General features: G+C 38.4%; 1 protein-coding gene across 7 annotated transcripts in view; it reads right to left on the bottom strand.

The window, feature by feature from the left end:
• Positions 1–26,893, bottom strand: part of cacna1c (calcium channel, voltage-dependent, L type, alpha 1C subunit) — a 114,549-nt gene that overhangs the window by 82,289 nt on the left and 5,367 nt on the right. For 2 of the 7 annotated variants that reach the window (XM_084110877.1, XM_084110876.1), the window contains exon 1: positions 24,417–24,622. The exons of the other annotated variants lie outside the window; for them this stretch is intronic. In XM_084110877.1, the coding sequence (XP_083967003.1) occupies positions 24,417–24,474 (58 nt within the window). In that variant the 5' untranslated portion in view covers positions 24,475–24,622. Of the gene's footprint in view, positions 1–24,416; positions 24,623–26,893 lie in introns of those variants that run through there. 7 annotated transcript variants of the gene reach the window in all.

The following is a 26,893-nucleotide window of genomic DNA, read 5'->3' on the forward strand; positions in this document are numbered from 1 at the left end:
CGCTGCGTTTAACCCGGAGCATTAATGCTGATCTGAACATCCGCGTTTCTCTCCTAAATCCTCACACACACATTCAGACCGACTTTAACTCATCTTCATTTCTCTCATTCTGTCCGTGCTTTCTCCCTCTTTCTCTTAATTTATGCCTGTGTGTGTAACAGCTAAATATGAACTCTCTTTAATAATGTATAACTTACTGAATTATACATAACTCATCAGACCATCTCTTCTGCTCCCTCTCTCTCTTCTCTCCATCCGCCATTGCCAATATCATCTCTTCCTCTCTATCTGTTCTGTCCAACTCCTTCACCCTATCTCTTCCTGTCTTTCTCTAAACAACTTTCCCCTCTTCTGTGACGTGATGTGAAGGGTATGTGGCAATCTTTGAATTGAATTTTTAAAAGCAAATTTTTTTTCACACACCTTTTGTTGCCCTTAAATACTATGCAGGTGAAACTGTGGTTACGTTCAAAACAGCAAAATACAGTTGTCATTCTTGTTTAGTTATGAAATAATGTGACAATGACAATGCCTTTTGGGGTACAACAGCTTGTTGTTGGGGCAGTACCCTTAAAGGTACAAAGTTGCCCTTTATCTTAAAAAGTGCATATTACTGCCTCAGAGTTGTAATATGTACCCATTAGATACTACTATTAACCATTTAGGGGTAAAAAGGTAGGCTACTATGATAAGCCGTTGTACTCTAGAATTGCTGCAATTTTTTTCTGAGAGGATACCTAAATGCAGTTTAGAATAACAATGACATACTTAAAGACACAATACAGCACATTGCATACATATCAGTCACTATTTGCTTGACGCATCGAACTTCCAATTATACTATTTCCCGGTCCAACTCTATGCTGTTTTGGCTAATAAGGCACTAGTCTTTTCATCATGCCGTAGTGATGTGTCCCTTGTGGTTTGAATAGGTCTGAAGCCAAAAAAAACTTTGATTGTCATTCTACTGCATTCCTTGCAAAGAAGAAGAAGAGAAAAAAGGCTGCAGTTCATAAGGTAAGTTATAATTGCTTTGACCCTCAATGGTGTCGCACTGCAGAAGGAAGTGATTGTGAAAAGTTTTCCACCACTGTTGTTTGCTTTTGGGATCTAAAGGAGCATTTGGACAAAAAACTATTACATCACGTGCGGCACCATGTAAACAGATGGTTACATGTATTACTCGCAAGTTACAGAAGAGAATTGACTTCGGTTACCCAATGTTACAGACACTATTGAATCATGCTCTCGTCCACTGTAGTATGAACAGGACAAATTGGAGATTCACACCTGTATGTAAAACAGTTGTCAATCTCAAACACTATGTGAACGCAGCATCCAATTTCCCATACTTTAATATAAAGCGATAGTTCACCCAAAAATGAAAATTCTGTCATCATTTACTCACTCTTAAGTTGTTCCAAACCTGTATGAATTTCTTTCTTCTGCTGAACACAAAAGAAGATATTTTGAAGAATGTCAGTAACCAAAAAGTTGATGGATTTTTTTCCCCCTTTTTTTCATACTATGGAAGTCAATGTGGTCTTGACCCATATTCTTCAAAATATCTTCTTTTGTGTTTGGCAGTTCATACACTTTGGAACAACTCAAGGGTAAGTAAAGAATTTTAATTTTGGGATGAACTATCCCTTTAAGTATTTTGATTTTAAGTATTTCTGCTTTTGATGAATAACTTTTTGACTTTTCTGTAAGTACACTGGTGTGTAGTATAAATACATTCCCAGACATAAAATCATTGGCATTGCCCTTTGACCCGTGTGATTTTCAGTCACGTCCAGGTTTTGACAATCGTTCCAATTCTGTGAGAATAAGAAAGTCCACACCACAACACAGAACAACACAGAAGAATGATGTCACTGGATTCACTAAAAGATTATTATTATTTTTTTAACTTATAATAACAGAACTAATAGTGAGCTAATAGTGTTATCTTTATAGTTATCATTCTTGGTGTGAACAGGCCTTTATACTTGACGAGAGCTGCCTAGCTCACGGTTCTCCACCAACTTTTTAAATGTGATGGTTCCCCAGCACCTGTGGCCTCATGAGATAGTAAAACAGCCACGGTTTGTACACTTCTGAATCTCATCTGAGGCAGTACGTCATTCTGGTACTGCTACTGCTTGCCTACTATATCATGACCATACTGGATATTCGAATAGCCTACTCATACTGCTGTTTGCATACTGTGTAGTAGCAAGGAAGTATGCATATTTGACCACCTGTAACAGGACTGTAACAGGAACTGGGTTGAGCTGACCTAAACTCTTTTCAGTTCTGAGATGTTATTAGCCAGTTTAACAGTCATCATTACACACAGGCGCTCACGGCAGCACTCAGGAGGGCTAAAATAGGGAGAGAAGCAGAAAAAAAGACAGAAGATGTAATTGGGTTCACGTCTTTTCTTCAGGAGTGCATGAGTAGCTCTAATCTTCCTCCACTGCCCTAAACCAAGATTAGACAGACTCCTGAGACCACCACCTTCTCTCTTTTCATCTCTCGCTCTCTCACTTCATTCCAGCGCTCTGTTCTTCACCCATTCTGAAATAATTAACTGCTATAAGTGAAATTAATTACGTTAATTAGAACAGCAGAGTTATTTTGGGGTCCAAGAAGACGAAGAGGAAGGTTTGGGGCCGCACTGACCCTTCTGCACACCTGTGTGTGTGTGTGTGTGTGTGTGTGTGTGTGTGTGTGTGTGTGTGTGTGTGTTCGAAGGGAATAGTGAAAGGTCACATGAGAAAGGGTGGGCTGGTGGGGGCGAAATGAGGAGGTGGAAAAAATTCCTAGCCATTTCTGATCATTAAAACGAGTGATTCAAGCCTTTGCGAGGAAACTACGGCTGTCATTCCTCTGATATAACCCCAACCCTCGGAAATGGTTCTTCCAGGATTTATTTCACGGAAAGGGTCAGATAGTTCTTTGAAAAACTACTTAGGGGAAGGCTCAACTATAAAATAAAAACTGACTGCCAGACTCACAGAGACGCCGTCATTGACATCTGTTACGCACACAAACCGCAGACAGGCAGAGAGTCAAAAGCAACAGTGAAAGGAAAGCGCAACAGAGAAGAAAAAAAAGTGCAAGCTTGATAATTCAACATCTGTGCCAGTCCTGAAATGACTTCTCTATTGACCCTGAAGAGTCTTACCTCATTCCTTTGAGCTAGAACATTAGATGAAAAGCCTAAGGGCTGCTTATGGGTACAATGACAGGAAAAGCAAAGCAAACTTAGGTCAGGCTACAGCCCAAAGTCCTGTTTGTTTGAGGCCAATGTCACTTCACGCGTGCTGCTGTTTTAAATGCCAATATGAAATGTATAGGGAAATGTAAAGACAGCATTAAACAGCATTTGCAAGACCGTTAACAACTGTAATGTTATCTATATCTGAAAGAAAAAAATATTTAGCATAAAATAATTAGAGGTTCACAAAAACTTAAATGGAAATTCACCCTTTCATCTCTTTTCTAAATGAATCTTAATGATCTTATTGTGAACAATTCATCCATGCATAGGTTTACATTTTTATAATAATAATTAAAAAAAAGTCACTGTTTGGATACAACAAACCATGTAAAACTTTTGGGACACTTGTCCAATCAAATTAGTGGACTGGAATTAAATGTATGAATTCATAATACAATTGAATGCAGCAAATGTGATGTACACATAATTGCTGAAATGAATTAAAGGGGTCATGAACTGGCTTTTTTAATTTTTTTATATTGTTGTCTGAGGTCAACTTATGACGTTCGCTTGGTTTTTACATTCAAAAACATCAAAATGAATAAGTAATAGGCTATTTTCTACCCTGGTTTTGAGCCTAGCTCCTGAAACGCTCGGTTTTTATGGGCATGCCGCACTGAAGACTTGGAAGACGCCCACTGCTATGATTGGATAACTGTTTTGCATATTATAAAGAGTTTGATGTAATGCACAAATCGGTGGGCGGGGCTAAACAGGAAGTAGGCGTTGATCTTCTGCGGAGGCGGTGTTTGATACGCTTTTACGTCATAGATCCACACTTTGAAAAACCTGTCGTTCGCTGTGCCTGGTGTCAATGAAAGCTTTTATTGGACTAACAAGGAAGTTTTCAGTTTTGAAACTTACAGGATATTCTTATACAGTAGTATGATGACCTCTTATATGTCAAAAGCTCAAGGAAAATTTGATTTCTCAGTTCATCACCCCTTTAAATTAATGTATCCCAAATGAAACACAGCATTAAAAAAAACCTAATTCGCATTGCATTCACATTGGCTTTGAAAGTGCATTCAGATTTCTTTTCAGTCGATATATATTTTTGATTGTTATCAGTTCATGTTCATTTTTTAAGTAGTCTACTACTTAAAGATTACATACGGTGTATATTAAATATTTAAAATTAACTTTATGTGGAATTTAACTAAAAAGGTTACTACTGAAGGATTTTAGGGATTTCTAAAGGAAATTTTGTCAAATTTGATTTAATGTCGACTTAAAAAGTTACTGGAAATGAACTGCAACTGCTGATAATTCAGAACAAGACAAGGGTATGCTGGGAAAGACATTTATATCATTAGAATGATTTTACAACCAGGACCAGTGTGTTTTTAACAGGTAAGGGGGCCCAAAGACCCTCAGCACCATCTGCCTGACACATCAGCTGCTCTAAGGTCAGAACCTTCATGTCTCATATCATATTTTACAAGACCGCTGCTGAGATTTAGGGATAAAAGATCACACTTCAAATGAAGCAGTAAATTTCTGAGAAAAAGCAGAGGTTTAACATGAGATTACACCCACAAAGCTGCTTGGCACCTCCAAAAGGTGAGCAGGATACTGATAGAGCGAAAGCTGAAGCTGACAATAGGAAAATGAATCTGCCCCCCTCTCTCTCTCTCTCTCTCTCTCTCTCTCTCTCTCTCTCTTATTCATATTCCAGTAGTGTGCTCACTCGCTCCTTGTGCTCATAGAGCACCGGGCCGGTCTTCCATCTCTCTTATCCTGGCACCGAGACAGGAGAGCCCACAGTGTATCTGTAATGAATACAAATCCCGATACATTACTTCTGGCTGCGGCCCAGCCCCAGCGCTCAACCACTACCTGTTCCCCAGTGGTCAAACTGCCGACTGTATTAATCAGACGTGTTAAACTGAGGTTTGTGTCCTGTTGGAATGTGCAACTGGATCCTTCATCAGAGCAGAGACATCCATTACGGCTCAAATACAATTGAGTCATTCATTTAGTTCTGGTTGGAGGGACAGGATTCTGATCCTGATTTTAAGGAGAACGAGCCGACCAGACATTTACAACATGCCTTTTTTATTTAGGCTCAAATATGATGGCAGCAATGATCCAACAAAAAAAAAAAAAAAAATCACAAATTTATACAGACTGATAAGAACCTCTAAACTCTTGGCAGGTCAACACTGATTTGGTTGAATGAACAATTTGTTATAAAACACTATTCACATCAAGAAGGTATTTGTTAAATCTAAAACAATGACTCAGAAAGATTATTTTTCTTCTGATATGAAATTTTGGATCACAGTTGTGCAATGTCGCTGTTAAAATATTGATTCTGGAGTGTAAATATATTAGCATTGACCACACTGTACTGTCAAAACGATCTTGAATTATTAATTATACACATTCACTGTATCTCTTGCCCTGAGGAAAATGATCTCACATTACATTCAAAACATGGACTAAAATTTCTCTCAAGAGGATTGAGTTCAATTGTTTATTTACACACACACACACACACACACACACACACACACACACACACACAAGCAAGGAAGCATTAAATTAATCAAAAGAAACAGTAAAGACAGTTTATAATTTTACAAAATATTTCTATTTTAAGTAAATGTTGTTCTTTTCAACTTTCTATTCATTAAAGAATCCTAAAAAAAAGATATATGTTTTCCAAAATATTAAGCAGCACAACAGTTTTCAACATTGATAATAATAATAAGAAGAAATGTTTCTTGAGCAGCAAATCAGCATATTATGACTTATATTATGACTGAAGACTGGAGTAATGATGCTGAAAATTCAGCTTTGCCATCACAGGAATAAATTACATTTTAAAATATTTTCAAATAGAAAAAAGTTATTTTAATTTGTAATAATAATATTACTGTTTTTACTGTATTTTTAATCAAATAAATGCAGCCTTGGTGAGCAGCATAAAAGACCACTGTCAAAAACACTGACACCAAACTTTTGAACGAGTATGTGAATAAATAAATTACAGCTTACACTCTCAGAAAACAAAGATTGTACCTTTAGGGGTACAACAGCTTGTCACTGGGGCCGTGCCCTCAAAGGGACATCAAGGTACTAAGTACATCTTTAAAGGTTCAAATACACACATTTTTAGGGGTACATAAGGTGCAAAGTTGTACCAAAGTTGTACTTAATACTCCCTTTGAGGTTACTGCTGCAGCAACAATATGTTGCACCCCTTAAGGAAATTATTTTTTGACAGTGTGTATAATATATATACTTGTCACCCTCAAATAAAAATAATAATAATAATAAAAATAAAAAAAAATAAAAAAAATCTCTTGACTGAGATCTGTTAAATAAATCATATTTTGTCCTGTTAAATTTTCTCAATGTTGTTTTCAGTCTGTCCCCAGTATTTCTTTCCACTCAGTAAATGTACTAATGGCAGACTCAAGAAATTAACCCAAAAATAAGTAAATTCATCAGCTATGGCATCAATTTCTAGATGACACATTTTAATGGAAATTAAACAAGCCTCACTTAATTTAAAACACTTGATTTGTTTTATCATCATATCTAGCTTGTCCACTCATACACGCTCCACCATGTAAAAAAAACTTATAATAACATATTTAAAAGTCATTTTGGCACCATGCACCTTTACCACATTTTCACTAATTTCAAACATATTAGCTGCAGCTGCAATAGACATCCTGATGCACAAATCTGATCCAAACCACACACATATCATGAGGTCCAAAAGGCACGGTATAAAAAGAATGATCCTTTTAACAGCTTGTTTATAGAAATCAATCAGGTCATGAAAAGTTCTCCATCCCTGTTAAGCCGAAAGCAGCACATGGTTGACAGCAGTGGAAGTAATCCAAATGCTTTCTTTCCTTCCTTAACTCACATTGGTCTTCCCAGCGATGAAAGCATCTCATTTGTGGTCTCCAAATGACATACTGTATCCAAAACCATCTAAACAACACTTGAGTACAAAGAGAGACAATGTGTTTGAGGAAAAGAGGAAAAAAGGAAAAGGAGGTTTTACTCTTTGGAAACCTGCCTCTTATTCATTTTCCATGAAGAATTACATCCTCACTAAATCCAACAGGATTCCTGGATTCGGCAGAAGAACTGAAGCTCATCAGGCATAAAGCACACCCACACTTCCTCCTGGGCCAACCTTCCACTGCACCTGAAGGGCACCTTGAGGAGATTCAGGCATTTCATTAGCAGGCCACGTTTCTTCTACATCTAATTACAACACAGCAAATTGTGCTCTGGGATATTATATTTCCACTCAAAATGTATTCAAATAATGAATCAATTAAGGACAGGATTAACATACACGCAATTATGGCCACATGCCACTTACATACACTACCCAGAGCCTGTCCGTCTATAATCAGATAAGAGTCATGCACGTGTGTATGTGTGAGCAGCTGCATAAACAGAAAAGCAGAAAGATCAAACCCGCCAAGAACAAACACAGAGAAATATATTACACAATTAGCCAGGTTTTAGATGCTTTAATCCACTTTTCCAGAAGATGCTTCTTCAGGAGAAGATGCTTTCATAAATTTTGTATTGTAGTGTTTAGTCTGCGTCTGTTAGCTGTGAGGCAAATCTATATGCTGAAGTCCTCCTAAATGTTGACAACATTTGTTTACAGTGATTCCCTTCCAGGAAATCCATTAAAAATATTGGATGGCAACAAAATCTTTGTCTAATAAAATGTCCCTCTTCCTAACAGCTAGGAATATCAATTAAACAGAAGTATAAATACAAAATACAAGTACTTTGATATCCCACACCAACACCAAAAAATGCATTACAATTGTCCATTTAATTTCAAGGGGTCCATTTAATACTGAATACTAGAAAATATAGGAGTCTAAGGAACATTGAAACTAGTGTAGTAAGGCATTGTACTTGTTTTAACAACTCTTTTTATATATAAAGAAATCCATCTGTTTTACTATGGACTGTAACATTTTAAAAGACCCTGAATTGGAATACATCAAACTGACCATTCCTTTACGTCAACAGACCAAGTGAAAACAGATCTTTGACCTCGGCAGTCAGGCTTTAAGTCAATTTGATGCAATATCTGGCCCCTACGAGAGGCAAATGTCTGCATCTGAACATTCTTGTTATTGCTGAAGTACTACATGGTTTAGACAGGACACATAACTTGCTGCCAATTGCTGAAAATTCAAATTCCATCTTTGGAAGAACAGGAATAAAAGAGTCTCTACTGCTGACTTAATATCTGCTTATGTCATTTGCAAGACGACATGATTCTCAGCTGTCTAATATACCACCAGAGGACATTACTTGAATAATTTGTTTCAGTTAAAAAAATAAAAAATAAAAAAAATGCAAAGATGCAATACCAGAAAATGGAAGGTTCCTGAAGCTTAACGTAGTTAATATTTTATCCACATGGTTTTAAGTTTGTTCCTGAGCAGAATCTGCTCAGAGTCTGCATGGCTAATGTAGCTGATAGATTGACTAAAGGGGTGAAACTTAGGTTGATTCATGCTATGCTTAAAGAGATAGTTCATAATTATTATTTTTTTAATCTGTCGTAATTTTCTCAATCTCATGTTGTTCCAGACCTTTCTTCTGTGGAACACAAAACAAGATATTCTGAAGAGTGTTTGTCCAAAAACAACACTGGACCCCATTGACTTTTACTGTATGGACTGTTGTGTTCAGCAGAAAAAAATATATAGGTTTGGAGCAATATATGGGAGAGTAAATTATATAGATTATGTTTTTACAGGGTTAACCCAGAATTGTAGTGCCAAGACAACATTGGACCCCATAGCCTTTCATTTCATGGACAAGGTACATAGTGTAAAACAATGTAGTGCAAGAGTTGACAACTAATCATAAACTGCCTCAGTGCACATCTCATTAAATATTCATATGCTTTGTAGAGTCACAGAAACATTCATGCTCTGTTTAGTTTAAGCGTCTGAAGGCGACAGTTAAAATGTTGAACAGTGACAGCAAACGCTCATCTTTGTTTTCCTTCTATTTTTGTCTTTTTTTTTGCTTCTTGTCTGTTGTAGTGTTTAAGAAGACCAGAAAAGATTTACATGGTGACATTTCCACAGACTGACAAGCAGTTAATAAAATGTTCTGTACTTGTCCAATCAATGTTATTCACCTAGTAAATATGCAAAAAAGAACACCAACACAAGGTGATGAAATGTAATTTTGAAATCTGACTACTTAAAGTTAATTCCTAACTTATATGAACAATGTGAACAAGATAACCAAATATTACATTAACTCAGGGTTTAAAATGACTATTTCAAGTGTGAAAAACTCATTTAGGTTTGCAAACGTAAATATGCTAGGATGTCCAAGCGGGATTGATGTCATTTCAAAAAGAAGATATTTTAAAGAACTGTTTTTGTCCACACAATGAAAGTCAATGGGGTCCAAAACAACACTGGACCTTATTATTGACTTTTATTGTATGGATCATATCTCACTGAGATCAAAATATCTTCGTTGGTGTTCCACAGAATAAAACATGAAACAAGTTTGGAACAACATGAGGGTTAATAAATGATGACAGAATCTTTCCTTTAGGGTGAACTATCCCTTTAAGTCCCAAGGGCTAATTCAGTATACAGATTAGCCAAATGCTCGTAGGGCTAATATTCAGAGGGCTATGGGTTTGAGTCCCCGGGGCCTAATGCCTTGGAGGAGAGCTGCATTGTGCCATGCTGATGTGGCTGGAACAGCAGGTGTGTGTCTGCTTTTGTCAGAGAGTGCCAGAGTGAGTAAACTGTTTAGATAGAGTCCATCTGTGCTCGGCACTGCGGAGAATACAGAGGCGTCCAGTCAGCAGCTTTAGGAGGATGCACAAAGAATCGGCCATCATATGGATCCAGCATGAATCAAAGGAAAAATGCATGGAAGATATATAAATGAAGATCTGGCCTTTAAAAGCGCACCGCTATGCCTCTCTTTCTGCTCTTATTATCTCAATGCTCAGGTCTCAAATGTGTCATATCAGCACTTTTAGTCACTCCATGCTGGAATGGTTCTGACCCAAAGAATGTTGACATCCCACGTCAGGCAAACAGCGGCACCCTCTAATCAAGGCCCGAGTCACCATCTCACTCACCACATGTAGATGTATTGCCTCGCTGAGCACTTGTAAGGCTCTTTTCAAGCATTATGATTAATCAGCCAAGGACGCCAATAACAGAGTCATGACATGCCTGTTTCCCCCGTTCATTTATTTGTCTTGAAGGTCGAGAGAGATTGCGAATTGAGGAAGAAACAGAAAAGGAGAGGAAGACCGAACGGGCCTCGGGTCTTCGCTTTCTTGGGCTGCTCAGCATCATGGCCGGTGTTATTATTTCCACCGGCAGCCCGTGTTTGTGTGTCGTTATGTGCCGTCACAGGGAATTATGGGAGTCTTGGGTGATTAGCACTGATGAGAAGCAGATGGCTGCAGAGGTACAGTAAGACAACACGGCATTAGCAGTTAGCATGCTAGCCGGGGTTATGCTGCAGCTGACACCGTTCTTGTGCCGCAGCTGGTGTGCTAAACGCTAAAACAAAACACAAGTGCATGTACAGTCGTTTAAAAGATACAAATGGATGTTAGTTGCACATGGGTCGTTAATTGCACATGGGTCAGGGAAAAGAGAGGCAAGTTCTGATCCTTGTGCCAGAACAGAATTGGGCCCGGACCCAAACGATCCATCATGATAAGTTGTCACGAGAGACTTGATTGCAGCAATATGGCTGAAGGATCTTGTTCCTTCTAATGCCTGTGTAAACACAGTGTCAGTGTTACTACGGACCACTGAGCCTGTTTTCGAGCACATTTTCATGCCCGTTGTGCAGGTCGAACAGTTTGCTGAGGCGGTAAATCCAGCAAAGGCCCAACGGATTTAGTCCTGATGATCAAAAAATGGACTGTTAGCTAATTAACTGTTTTAGTATTGATTGAGAAACAAGATGCAGGAAAAGCATTAAATTGTCTAGGAGAAATGAAAGGGGTGAGAGAGAGAGAGAGAGAGAGAGAGAGAGAGAGAGAGAGAGAGAGAGAGAGAAGAGAGAGAGAGAGAGAGAGAGAGAAGAGAGAGAGAGAGAGAGAGAGAGAGAGAGAGAGAGAGAGAGAGACAGAGAGAGAAATGATCATGAGTTTCTGTCTTCCTGCTGAACAGGAAATCTTTTCACTCTAATGCAATTACTCCAGAACTCAAAACTTAATCAAATAAGGTTTAAAAACACTGTATTCATCCGTTTCTGTCATTTGACCTTTTCAACCTGGAACGAAAAATACAAGTTATGTTTTTGTGTTGTTTTCTGATCTTATTAGGTTACAATATTACACAATAAAATACAGGGCATTTGCCATGAGTTGCCACCACTTTTCAAAAGTTTGGTGTCATTAAGATGTTTTTAAACGATCTCTTATGTTCACCAAGGCTGCATTTCTTTGATTAATAATACAGTAAAAACTGTAATATTGTGAAATATCATTAAAATTAAAAATATTTGTAAAATGTAATTTAGTCCTTTGATGGCAAAGCTGCACATTTCAGCAGCCATTACTCCAGTATTCAGTGTCACATGTTGTGCTGCTTAATATTTTTGTGGAAACCGCGGGAATTTTTTGATGAATAGAAAGTTAAAAAATATATATAATCTTTAGTAGCATTATAAATGTCTTTGCTGTCACTTTTTTAATAAAAGTTTAAAATTCTTACTACCTACTGTGAAGGACAATGATTATTGTGCTTCACTGATGTCATTATGCATTTAATTAGTAAAGGGTTTAAAATATAAATGTACACATACTGAATGTAACTTCAGGCTTCATGAACTTCTAGTTGTATTGTATCTGTCTCAATTCGGTCTCTGTTTTACTAATGTAACATCCTCTCAGAGGATAAAATTTCAATGCTTTAGGCAAAACATTTTCTAACAAAATGAGCAAATACCAAAAGGTATAACAATTATTCTTGCTGTCCCTTTGTGAGCAGTTTTACTTTATTAAGTGTAATAAATTGAAAAGTTTTCATGATGTTCATCCCTCATGAATCCAATGAAGAGAGAATGAGCACAAGAACTCTAATAACCTTAGCCATTCTGACTGTAAATGTAAATTTGAAATATTTGGTTATAAGTTTATAAGTGCACTAAGGGTTCAGTCAGTTAAAACTTTGTCTGATAACACAAAGTATAGGAAAACACAGATTTGTGCCCAATGAAAGCAACAACAACAGAACACCTTTCTAACAGGATTTCATAACTGTTTTCATGGGGAATGAATAGCGAGAATGTTATCTTTCAAAACAACATACATACGAGGTGGGGAAATTTTGCTATGTATTTTGACTGTGCTGTGAGTTTATCATTACATCAGTACTCTGAAATCATGAGGTGGGTAGAAAGAAACTTGCAGGTTAAAGAAAGCAAGACCAGATGAAATACCATAGATGAAATACGGGTATTATGGACCTTGAAATACGCATCCAAAGCTAATCTGCCGGCTAGCAAATGAACCAACCCTAAATAACTACTTTCCAATCAGATTCTTTTTTTTATTTTTAATCAATCATTATATAATATTGAAGATGCCTTAAATACCTCAAATAGTAAAAATGCCTTACTATTTTATTAGAGACAATTAATCAGTATTTACATTACATTAAGGCAATGTTTCTTTCTTTATAATTATTCTCTTCATGAGCATTTTTCCATGCACAAATTATGCTGACAAAATCTGTACATCGGGTAAATCAAACTCACCAAAGTGTCAGTGAAGTCAGAAAAAGCTACATCCTTGTAGCTTAAAGGTCATATCATGAAAGACCAAATTTTCCTTGATCTTTTGATATAAAAGTAGCACCTGTGTCTCTGCATATCCTTCTGAAGGATCCCAGTGACTTTTATTTTTATCAGAGTTTTATTCTCATCTTAACCGTTTGTGCAATACATCAGTTTTATTGATCACAATGTAACATCTTTGCAATGAGATTGTTATTGAATGATGAGGCAGCACAACCTATACTGGCCCGACAGCAAACCCACAACTCATAGTACATAAACTCATTTCACAAGAGGTAGGTACAGCAAAAAAAGAAAAAGAAAATTAAAAAATTTGTGCCAGAACCCCTAACATGTCTCTAATAAAAAAAAATAATATGATTTGATATGAAATGTCACCTACCTAATTATAAAAGCATTTGAGGTATTTACTATTAACATTACAGTTTATTTTATCATCATTCCAACCATAACATTTGTCATTTATGTACCTGGAGGACTACACAGCCATATTATTTATTTATTTATTGAGCCGGTCTTTTATCCGCACAGTTTCACCTGAGGGAGGATTGGAACATGTGTGAAGGGCGAGTTTGACGCCCTTGCTAGACAGCCTGTCCGCCAGGCAGCAAAAGCTTCAGACTTCATAATAACAAAAACATTTAGTGCTTCATCTACTTATGTTAACTATGCTTTTGAATTTGGTTTCAGTAGAAATACATCCACCATTTCTTGCAAAGGTTTGGTTTTAGGCTTTCAACAGATTTAAATTCTCTCAGTTGCCATGGTGATGATGACTTGCTGGGGCACAACTGCTAGATGGCGCCAATATTTCAACACTATCTACTCATCTCCTGCATGAGTGTCTGCGTGTGTGACTGTGAGGGAGTTTGTGAGTGTCAGAGAGAGTGAGTGAGAAAGAGAGTGAATGAGAGATCTGACGTTAGTCTAAATGAAGCGAGCCTAAAGGAGAAGCTCAACATGCTGTCAAGACAGAGATGGACAGAAGAGGGACATACAGTGGGTGGATAACAGACAGGAAGAGAGACAGACTGCGGGTATAGTTCAGACAGGGAGAGAAAGGGACAGACAGCTGGTAGAGGACAGGCAGGGAGCAACAGACAGCAGGTAGAGGGCAGACAATCCTTGAGTCACTCGAACAAACATTTTTCTCAGGGATGCAGAGAGAGCTGGCATTTAGTAATAATGCTGTATGTGGTAAATCTTCCTTATCAGGGGCGTAGTTTGTGGGGGGGATGGGGGGGGAGATAACCCCCCCCCCCCCAATATTTAAATCTATGCATTACAACCCCCCCAATATTTATACCATGATCACAATATCAGGAGGCATACCCAAACTTCAACCCCCCCAATGTTCAAACCAAATCTACACCCTTGTTCCTTATAACATCTAGAGTGATTTTTTCTAACAAACTAAAGACCTACAACATGCCATTAAGATGCTACTGCATGACAGAAACTGTTAGGAAATGCTCAGGAGTTTTCTGAATTGACAAAAGAGGAAGTTAGGCATTGCATGACAAGACATGACAATAAATGAGTTTGTATAATCTGTCTCGAACTAAATGTTTGATTTTGTAGGTAAAATGTCATGAAGGTCTACCCCTGAACCCACTGCTAAACCTTACAATTAGGGGGATGTGAGTATATCGTACAAAAAAACTTTTTCACCAAATCTGAAATATACTTATGAAATGTCAACCCAATCTCGAGAAAACAATTTTATGAAGCAATTTGCAATTTCGTATGAAGTATGAATGATTTATAGGACAATGTATGATGTGTAATAAAAAATTTAACATAAACCTATACTCATTTTGTTTCAGATTTGCGAAACATCTCAATCAAAATTAAAATATTTCAAACTAAATAGTTGAAAATCACTGAATTTGTTTCAGATTCCTCTCAGAATTGAGCTGGGGCCTGTTTTTCGGCCATATTTCAGGCAGGGTTGGGTTGAGTGGATTTTGATGGAGACACAAGAGCAGCAGTCGTTTCAGACTGTGTGTGACGCTGGCATGACTGACGTGGTACATAAATCACTCGATGTAATATGCCCCTGCCATCTTGGGAGGGAAAACCACTTCATTCCCCCTACAAATACACACATCCATCACTCCCTCATTCAATAACCCCAGACAAGAATACAATATACAACCAATGTGTAATTAAAATTCAAGTGTATGCATCATTAATTATGTTAATCAGGAGGTCTGATTATTGAAAATGTGTTCCAGGGTCTTGAGTCGAAAACATTTTCTCAATATAAGGGTACTTTCACATGATGTACTAAAAACAGAAAGGTTTTTCCCCAAAACGCCATTGTCATGTAAATGAAAGGCCAAAACACATAAATAGTTTTCTGTTTTTCTGTGGAAAAGGTGTTGTGTAAACGGCCCCTAAGACAGTAAGACAATTCTGAATCACAGCACAGGATGAGCTGTAAACTTGTCAACTAATATTTTTCAGTGGCCAATACAGATATCTAGAAAGCAGGGTAGATGATGGGTGATATAATGCCTATGTATATAGAATACAACTTTATAACAGCAAATGAGATGTACATAAAACTTATTAAATTAATTAAACGCTTATTTTACACAAAATACAGTATACTCAGAATTTTAAATATTTAAAATTAATTTGTGTATTTCCATTGGTGAGGCAACACTTCTAATCCATCCAGCAGATACAACTGCACCAACATAAACCCAAATATTGGTCAAGTACAGTAATTGGCCTGGCTAAGAAATACTATGGATATTTTAGGTTTTTTAGGGTCTAGGTTTAACCCTAGTGCATGCGTTTAAAATCTAAATTATACAGCCTGATCACATGAGAATTCTTAAGTAATGTACTAGTTGGCAGTTTCAAATGAATTCGTACGGTCTGACTCATGCAAAAAAAAAGAGATTTGTAGGCAAAAGTCACTATGAACATCCACCTCTAACTCTCATGGGGGTGTGAGGGGATCATACAAAAGTGTAATTCAGAAATCACAACCAATTCACCAATTGGCCAACCGGATCTCATGGCAAAATATAATTATTTTACTCTTCAAACTAATCTGTATGATGAGATTGATTGAAATATGTACAATTTGTAATAAATAAACAAGACATGAACCTGTATCCCTAACCATAACTATCAGTGGGCTGGTCAAACGTACAAATTCAAAATTGCCACCAATTTGGCAAAACGTAAAATAGCTACAAATTGTCATGAGACTGAATTAATACTTGAATCTCAGAATTAATACTTGAATCTCAGCTCCCACGAACCATTATGAAACCTTGCGATGAGACCCAGGTAAGGGGAATAACTGTAATCTTGTGCACATGAGGACAACTGGGTGAGATCAGGTCAAGGCCATGTGCTAAATGTGCTACTATTGCCAAGTGCACTCTGAGTGCCAGTCATAAAGACCCATAAAGTCTTGCTCTCATAGCGGAGCGAAGCTCAAACTGATGAATTAAACATGCAACCTACACTGAGAATCCAGCACCACCTAAACTAGGCCGCTAGCAGGAGGGACAGCTAAAGACAGACAGAGGAGAAAGAGATGGGGTACGAAGGAGACTGGAAATATTGTAACATCCACAGCAAAAGACCCCACTCTCATGTCCCAAGGTCAGACTTCCCGCTAAACCTTCTGACGGTTGTTCTTTCCACCTCAGGCCTGCAATCCGTGTGTTCTTGCTCTCTGGATGTGACTCAACACCCACACAGTATCTGCTGCAAAACCAACACAGGACGCAAGAAGAAAATCAACTGTGGGCCAACATTTGGTTCTTTTTCTCGCCATTATTCACGGTGCTGGTTAATATCCAGAGCGAGGCAGTGTGCTGTACGACTGATGGTTTAAAAGAGACGGCAGTCTGCAGGGAGCTGATCTGATATTCACTCAGAGCAAATGCATCAGGCCTGGCCTACATACACAACCATACTCACACTTCCACCCACATTTTAGAGGAGAAAAAAGAACCATCTTTCACAACTCTTTATCTCAAATGCAGTCTCATTTTTTCTTTTATCACTCATTATTAGGCAAGGACAACTATTATTATTGGGAATTAACACTGCCTTTAACACTGATGTTTAACTTTGAAAGTTATATACAGACACAATAGTGTGCTAAAAAACTTGACTAAGTGATCAAACTTGATTTTGCAAGGTGGACAATAAAACGGGAGATCGACTTGGTGTGATTTAACTTAAATTTAACCTAAGGTTGCAAAGTAACAGAAGTAGTAATGTACATCCCAGTGAAACTGTAAACATGTTGGGCATGGACATGGTTTCATCGGTTGTTGTTGATTGGATGAAGGCAGATCTGAATGCAAGCTTGCAGCCGATTGTGAAGGGAAGGGATTTTAGCGAACTAAATGATTAAAGAAGTTATGTCATACAGTATGTCACCAGAAGTCTTTCTTTTACCAGAAAACCTAGCTATGATATGTTAATAAAAAATATGATGTCATATGCATAACTGAATCGTTCATAGTAAGATCAATATGATGCATTTAGAAAATGGAAAATTTCGACTTGATTTTGTTGTTCACAACAGCTTGAACTTTAACACCAAACCTAAACTTTTAAATTAAACCCAAATCCCTGCACATCTCTGCCAGACTAACACAAGAGAGCAGTGGCACCGGTGCCAACAATTTCTACAGATGGTGGCATCAGCACCTAGTAGCCTACCGGGTGAGGGGACTGAAACTAATAATTAAAACTGTACTATTGTATTTCACAAATAAGTGCAGTTACTAATAATAACATCATTCGTCTCATGGAAATAGATATTTGACAGTAAAGCACTGAGTTTAAGTTAGGATGCAAATGTAAATTTATTTAAATCAACAACATCTGTCAATCTGTCAACATCCTAATTTTTATAGGGAAACATTTAAATATTAGACAGTTGGACTCGACAGCTCTCAAATCTACTTTATCTACTAGATCATGGTAACCACAGGTAAAATCATGCAAGGCTCCTCACTACCATGATAAAAAAAAATAACTATATGTTTTAGGGATGCACGATATATCGGCCACCATATCAGTATCGGCATTTTATAATGTTATCGTTATCGGCCCGATAAGAAAATTTGGTCTATATATTAAAGCCGATAAATAGTGGAATTTTTCCTTCAGCTGAGACACTTCAGATGCGCACTGTTCGCCACTTCAAAAAGGAAAATACAATCAAAATATGTGCCAGTCTGTCATATAGGCTACATAATGAGAACATTATAATTGTGTATTTTAATAGTGAGACTTTTGTTTTTGTAATCAGGCTCTCAAAAATTATAATTATATATAAAATATATCGCCAATATATCGGTTATCGGCTTTCAAATATAAAGAATCATCGGTTATCGGTATCGGCCAAAATTTCCATATTGGTGCATCTCTAATATGTTTTCTATAAAAACAGTTGCCTAAACTCATTTAGTATATAAATGCAAAAATAACTATATGTTTTCTATAAAACTATGGAATTTATGAAAAACAGTAGCCTAAACACATTTAGTATAAATATAAATGCAAAAAAATATATACTGAAAAGAAATATTGTTCCTACAGTAAATCCATGGTGGGTGGAGTGAAAAGCCTTCTAACTAGTTTGTTCATGGCACAATGTTTCTCCTGTTTCCTACGTCAGTGTTGTTGAGAACGTCAGCACTGTTTCATTTGGCTTTAAACTAGTTTAAATCACAGAGACATATGGGCTTATAATAGAGACAAAAGAATTCTGCTCCGAATTCAAATGCTTCTCACTGGATCTCGCAGCTCTTTTTAATAACGGTCACGTGATCGGTCCGCATGTAAACGCACCTCCTCTAGGCTCGCTGTTTACTGGGCCGAGCTGATAAATGGTCCGTGTTGCGTGGTTCAAACAAGTAGTCACCTCATTTTGCAACCGCTGCAGTATCCCGGCCTAGAATTTTTGCGGAGTCAAAGTCTAGTGTGACTTCCTACCACTTTTAAGCCAGCATATGGGTTTTTTTTTCCTTTTAAAGCTTTTAAGATGCTTGGCAATAGAAATGGTTTGTCAGATTTCCAGAAGTGAGTAGGTTTGTACTTAAAAGCTATTAGATCATATAAATTACTTCATCAGAAGGTGGGCAATAAAATAAGAACCTCATGTTTTCAGTTTACCCCTCAGTTGGTCTTTATGTTTATGTACTGCTGTCAAAGAACTACCTAACCCACCCACTCTTGTTACTTTAGGCACATATGCTGGTGCTGGTTTCTTTTGAGAAAAAAAGCATGGATCATAGCAATGTCAGTTAAAAATATCTATTTATAGCAATCAAACCAAAGCTAAGACTAATCATACAGACAAATGACATCCTGACTGTAATTCCGTCTATGGAACGTGGCTTGTAAAACATGGACTGTGATGATTTTATAAGGATATCTGGTCACCTTTGGGGATTGGCTAGTAAGAAAACACCTAGCAACCATTCAAAACATCCTGGAAACCACACAAACACATCAGAAACACACTGGCACCCAGTCGCCCAATTTTGTTTTTTTGTTTTTTTCACAAAATGTACAAATCTAGTTGCCTAAATTTTTTTATAGCCCATAAAAATCGAAACGTTTGATTGTGATGCGTTTTATACTTCATGTAGTAAAACAATTAAACAAGGAGGCTGCTCACCAATAAACAAGTGATCCGTGTGTGTTAATAATACAGTATGACGAAGTGCAGAGTCAACAACAGAGCTTTTTACTCGAACTGGACAAGCATTTCAAACTCAAAGGACGTGGCAGATTTAGTTTTAGATTAAAGATTAAAGACTTGTGTGTGCAAAATCCAAGTGTACTTCCAAAACGCTCACAGAAACACTGCTTCTCATACGGAAACCATTACTGACGAAATATTAAGATGATGAACTGACGTTACGGCGATAATTACGACCAGTCGCAACTCGTTTAGCGCAGTTCAGAGCTTTTCACGCACAGATCGCTCAGAGCTCGCAAACACTCGTGCAGTCTTTGCTAGGGGGACTACAGTTCAGAGGAGTGAGAGATGGTTGTCAGACTCCCATGTCGTGACCCGCTGCTGACTCATGTTAACGGGGGGCTTTGGTTATTTCCCATAATGCTGAGGGTGCCTGCGGTGCCAATGTGTCACAAGCAGCTGTTTTCTGCTTTATTAACATATACGCATTTATTCATGCAGTCTGTCATTCTTCCATTTATCTACGTCTCCTTGCTCTGGATTTGACACTGAGCACTGCCATTGGGAGAAGAGGACCAAACATACACAAACATACGTTTTATTAGCTGGGTGGAGTGTACACACATCAAACATGCAGAAAGAGTGTTTCCATGCATATGTTTGTGTGTCTAAATACATGGGTAGGGAGTCTAGGGATCTCTAAAATCCCTAATTCTAAGTATCAACCTTTTGCCATGAAACTTTTACGACATCATCTGTGCTACAAACATGATTTAAAACTCTAACTTGTTTAGGATGTGCTATTTTTTTTTTTTTTATGTTCAAAATTATGGTTTTAACCTGATGAGCGGAAAAAAAGAGCATAAATTCACATTGAAGAGTTGGGGAAATTAAGACATTTTAATGTTTTTTTGAAGAAAGTCTCTTATGCTCACCAAGGCTGCATTTTTTTTGATCAAAACTGAGTTAAAACGGTAACATTGCAACATTTTTACAAAAAAAAAAGTAGCAACACAGTAAAAATCACTTCATAGTGACTAAATAACAGCATATTGGCAGCCACCAACCCTAGCGTACTCTTTCACAGACAAGAACTATTCATATATTCTTCATAAAAATGCTCATACAACATTAACAGAAATAACCATTTTAAAAATCAGCTATATTTTATTCATTAGTAAACAAATTTTCCATTACAGTAATGATGATATTGGCCGTATTATGAGCAAATTATGCAGTAATCACAACTGTGCACTTAACCTTAGGTTGCTCCAGGGGGATTGCCAAAGCAACAAGTGTACTGTGAGTCACTTTGGATAAAAGTATTTGCTAAATGACTACTTACAGTGTCCAGCATGTGATTACCAACATATTAAAGTAACATGCCACAATAATTTAAATACAGTAAACATATGAAAGTGTTCTGGCTAGAAACACAAGCACTGATGTTAAGCAGAAGCGAGAGCAGATGATTTGTGCTCAACATGCGTGTTTTTACAGACAGCTAATAAGTCCTGAGTGTTGCTAAGACCAAACGCACTCCTGTGATTGTTATGTTACGACACCTAATGTGTCCCACAATCCCACAGTGACCAGCACCAACTGCTCCGCAGATTGAGAAGTCTCGCAGGCAATGCAGCCTAATTACTTTGGCATCCTAATACACTTTGGCACATTTCTACACATCTCAAATTACATTTCAGATTTGAATGAATAAATAGTGATTAAATAGAAAATGCTAAAGTGGATAAGTCGTTATATCTAGACAGGAACCAAAATCAATTGGATCTGTAAAGATCCACATCTTTGTCCTTACGTTTCAGAATACAGTGTCAAATGAGGAAGGCAAGAAACTGGTGACGATCTCTGTGTGACGGCAGATGCTCTTAGTCGCAGCCACGGCAATAAACAAACTGACAACTTTCTCGACTTCACCACGCTCATGAAGGATTTATGTTGATCCAGGTTTAGCTGCCTTAAATATTCGTTAGGTAAACATTAAACAATGCTTTGAACAAACAACATTAGCAAACGTATTCCAGGAATCGAATAACTCGGGTGCACTTGCATGGGACTTTGGAGACCTGCATGTGTTTGACAGTGAAACAGAAGCAAGAAATGCTAGATCATTCTGCACAAGAAGGAAAAGTCCGGGACAGATCGGCTGTCAGACAGACAGACAGACAGACAGACAGTCATCCGAGATGGCGTCCTAGAGGCTCGTCAGACATTTTGAAATCTATCATAAACATATTCATTTAGCTAATGACACGAATTACCTGTCAAATAAACCTGGCACAAAGCCGAGAAAGAAGCTAGATAATGCCACCCTCATTACCAGTGAGCATCAAGGGAACCAACAACCTTCAAGAGAGAAAAAGAGCCAAAGAGAAAGGAATGCACATACTAAGCACTCGCAAAACCTTTAAAGCCACTCTGTAAAAGTCTCCTCGTGCTACATTGTAACAACGTTCTAGAGAAAGCCTCAAATGATTGGAGTGACATGAAAACTCAATAGCATCATTACAGCAGAGTGCCAAGACTGACATCAGCAATGATTTCATTAATTCTGCATTTTTCCCTCAACTGCAGAGTAAAAATCTTACAAAACGTATGTATAAGTGTGTTTCTCAGTAACTGCTTGTTCAGACACAGACATCCAAGCACTTCATGAGTCATATTTAACATTCCAGAAAGTGACGGTGTATCATAGCGCACAAAACACGCTTTCCATTTTCCTGCTGTTTGAGTGTTTGTACAGCAGAAGAGGTTCATGTTTGGCTGTGATACATTGCACTGCCCTGGACCTGTGATTGACTGAGGTTGTGTTTACCTGAAAGCAAGTCCTTGTCAGCAGCGGTAGACGACAACACAACACAAACATGAACATCTGCTGGGCTACAGGCCACCATGGAGATCCTGCTCTGTCTACTAAAGGCTAGGTAAATCATTTAGTTAGATAATGATAAAGGTGCAAACAGTAAACATTTGGGCCTGGAGGCATGAAGTTTGTTTACAAAGCTGTTTGTTTATCTTTCAGTTTTGTTCAAAGTTTTTCCCTGTCTTAATAAAACATTCTTATAATATAAAATTCTTGGATTTAATCTCAATTACTTTTTTTTCCCCATTGTTGGAAGTTAAGTGGATGGCTGCTTTTTTGTACTTTTTTTCTCTCTACAGTGGGCTGTGTTGCATACTTTTTTATGCTTTGTAAAGTGTCTGATAGGGCTTTATAGATTAATATTATTATTTTAATAATTATTATTAGTAACAGTCTATTGCCTGACACAGCTGGTCATGTGATCGCAACATGGCAGTGTCCATAATGGGGTGACTTGCTTCAAGCCGTATAAAACACCATAATTTATGTAAGAATGCATCATTTAAATATTTCTCAAAAACTTTGTTTATGTCATTAGGAATAAAACTTTTCTACTTAGCAAACAATTACTCAGTGCACATTTAAAGAAACTGAAAAGTGATCAGAAACGTTTCAACATCAAGAGGAAATTTGTAAGACACAAATCTGAATAGGACAAAAAGACATGCAGATCAAAAGATAAACGTTTACTGTCAAAGCTGACACAACAAAGCATCTAAAATTGGACTCTAAATCCTTTTCCCATCATTGTCGCCCTGTTTCTATTTTAATACCAACAAAGAGTGTGTCAGTGTATTCAATCGGCTATGAAAGCGCACAACTGTCCCTCGCATACACAGTGCAAAAGAAACATCATTATTTCAGTTGTCATAATCAACTAGCTTTTTGCATGACAGATGTGCAGTGGGCCTGAAGGGGCGGAGCTGCATTATTGGCCGCAATTTACAGGTTTTGCTCGGATGCGTTTGTTCACTCAGGTGCGGCAGGTGCGCGCGCGGGGAGCGGGCTTATCATGAGCCGCGCTGTTGCTATGGGTCGGCAGCTCCGTTGCCACGGCGCCAACAGGAGGCCCTGGATGGAGGGGAATCTTGTAAAGGGAAAAAACTGAGACTCCTCGCTTTGCGCAAGCGTTAAAAGCACGCAACCTGTGGAGACTGCTGCGCCACACCAGCTGTCTCAAAAGAAATGAAATTCAACAGATGAACACGAGAATGAGGGGGCATGAGTGATGGTGCTTCATTTCACCATTTGAGATGCTCTGAACAGAATAATCACTGATGCGCCGATGACACCACCCCGAGTTCATTTGAGCTGTTGGACTGTGCAGTCAATCAATGCAGTCTGGCCGCACAAAATGATTAAAGGCCATTTTAAGTCTGAAGCAGCTGACAAGATAATCGATTGACATCTGTGTGCGCGTCTGTGACCACATGATACATGATCAAGCCGTGGCGTGTCCATAAGCAGCCGCACGAGCCAACCAACAAGTTCATCAACTACATATATGCATTTCCCTCCAAAAATAATATTAGAATAGCTGTCGGGCATGAGTGGCTGTATTTCATGCCATTTGTTGATCGCCCTCCAAAAGCGATTTCAGTGCGCATAGTGTTTGAAAATGGATAGGTTCGGGTACACCCCCGCGTCATGCCCATGATAATGCCAACACACTCATCATACACCCCCAACACATCCATATGGCACACACACACACACACATAGTTTCCAAACAGAGGGAAGACAAATGGAAAAATTACCTTGATGGTTTTCAAGGGTGTCCTCCGGTATGTACATGTTTTTGCTTTCATTTACCATATATGTGGTCCAGCTTTATCCGAAGGTGAATGAAGAAAAGGTTGTAAAAAAAAGAGAAGGGGGTAGGAAAAAACAACCCAAGGGAAAGAAATGAAAGAAAAGGGGGGAAGCAAAAAATGAAAAACGCAAAGCGTAAGATATTCCTTCTCTTGCGGCTTAGTTAATATTACCTGATCCCCATTATGGAGCTAAAGATCAGGAAAGGATATTCGCAGGAGCCACCTAAGAAAACGAACCAGTGCATCTTTGGAACATCCAGGCCCTACCTAAGAAACATGATACCAGCGCCGCTTGCTGATAATCGATAATCAAATCGGCGCGATTGGCTCGGAAAAGGTTCGAAAATGATGCTGCAACAGCCAGAAGAAGCGCAGGAAAAGCGGGCGTAGTTTCAGAGACCGTTTCAGAAAGCGCAGCAAAAGGTAAACGGTGTGTATATTCCAGATCTCACGGGCTTCGATCTTCGCATATGATCGACTCCATCTGAGATGTTCCACAACAGGCGTAGTTTGCGTCGCGCCTCGTTAGGAAACAGAGTGCAGAATCGGCCGCGTCCAGTCCATATTGGAGAGAAAGGGGAGTAGTCAGTCTGTGGCCCTGCGGAGAGAGAGCGCACACCACCAGCCTCTCTGCAATGATCTGACGACCAAACCCCCTCCCCTGTAGACTCCCTGACTGCTTCCAGATGTGACTGCGCTAGAAAGGAGAATAAATCCTCCACGCTTTTCCACACGGGGCTGTATCTCTTGAGGGAGAGAGCAAACTTGGGGAAATCGAGTCAAATCAGCTCCAACACAGTGAAGCGTTTCAATTTCTTTTACAGCCCAGAAACATTTGAGAAGGTGATTTGTACCACAACGAATCTGGTGTAAATACGCTCACCGTCACGGCTCCATGCACCATGTTTAGACATTATCCACTTCCTGCTGGTTGCTGGGATGCCACTTAAATGGGTGAATGTTGAGTTCCCCATGCAGCAGCAGCAGCAGCAGGTGCCGGGACAATTTTTTCCCTTCAGCAGAGCTTTAACCGACCTGATACTCCCATGGCAGGACAAGCGGTTTCCTGAGGACTGGCGGGCTCTGATAAAGGGGACGATGGGGCCTGGGAATTTCTGCAAGATGACTGAGAATCTTTCATCAGCAAACGGCCTTGTACGAATTTAGCAGGCCCTTCCCTGGTCCCTCCCTCCAGCCATGAGAAAACTTCACATATCCCAAGAGACACCCCTGGCCCCAGATTATCCTTTCTCTCTCTCTTGCGCTTTCACTCTCTGTGCATCAGAATTTATTTTGAATAGGCCTATTCAATCAGTCAGAAGAATCATAGTGCATAAGAAAGAAGAGACACTCAGAATTGCAGGTTTTCCGATGTTCCCCTGGATGAAGGAAGAACAAGGTTCCCGGACATTTAATTTATCATTTAATTTATGACCAAGTTCTTTGATTGGATTTGGCTTTGAACAAAAGTTCATGACAGAGGTCAACGGTTTCCCTTCAGCATCCCCAAATAATTGATTAACTTTGGTATGCTTATACAAAGTTCGCAAAGTGTTTTTCAGTGCCACCCTGTAATCACAAGCCTCTGGGAATCCAGGGATCCAGAGAATCACGGGCATCAGTGCAGAAGGAAAATTTGTTAGGTTAATTCGCCACTTAAAATATTACAAATATCCTCTTCCAGACCCACATTTCAAATGTCAAGACTAATCATGTCTGTCTGCACACTGAATATGATATACAACAGTGGTCGTGCTCTACATGATTCGTTTACTAACACTATAATTATACCAATTTACAAATTAACTAAACATAACTGAGGCGACATCCTCTTCCCTTCTGTATATACTGTTTCTTAACCTATTTGTTTTAGGTCTAAAGTAAATGTTAATTGACAAAGTTAAATAACTTTTTATAACAAAATTTGATCAGTATGTGTACTTAAATTCAAGAATATTTTGAACATAAAAAAACTGCACTGGCTGATGTGTTTTCTGGGAAAGGTTTAAAATCCTGCCGAGAACGATGATAAACCACGAGGAATTGTGTAGTGATGCCCTCTAGTGGCGTGTGAGTAAAGTGCTGCTGAGTGACCTTTAGATGGTAAATTGACTTGGAAAACACTATACAATTTGACAGTCACCCTGAAGCAACCTGGTGTCTTGCTCAAGGGCACAATAGTACCATTCAGTTTCTAGGTTTTCCCTGTTGCAACCTTAATGTAGAGTCCTAAGTTGAAAGCGCACTCGGCTTTTGTTTGTTTATGTTGTGTTGCTGGTATAACAATTGTTGGGAATGCAGCATCATGCAAGTGTAAAAATGCATAATTTGCAGTGAGACTTGATCAATTTATTAAGTCAAAAGAGTCAGATAATATGGGGGAAATGATAAAACAAATATGTGATTTCCATGTGAAGACC

The sequence above is a fragment of the Abramis brama genome, assembly GCF_963993115.1.
Source record: "Abramis brama genome assembly, chromosome: 4".
NCBI lineage: Eukaryota > Metazoa > Chordata > Actinopteri > Cypriniformes > Leuciscidae > Abramis > Abramis brama.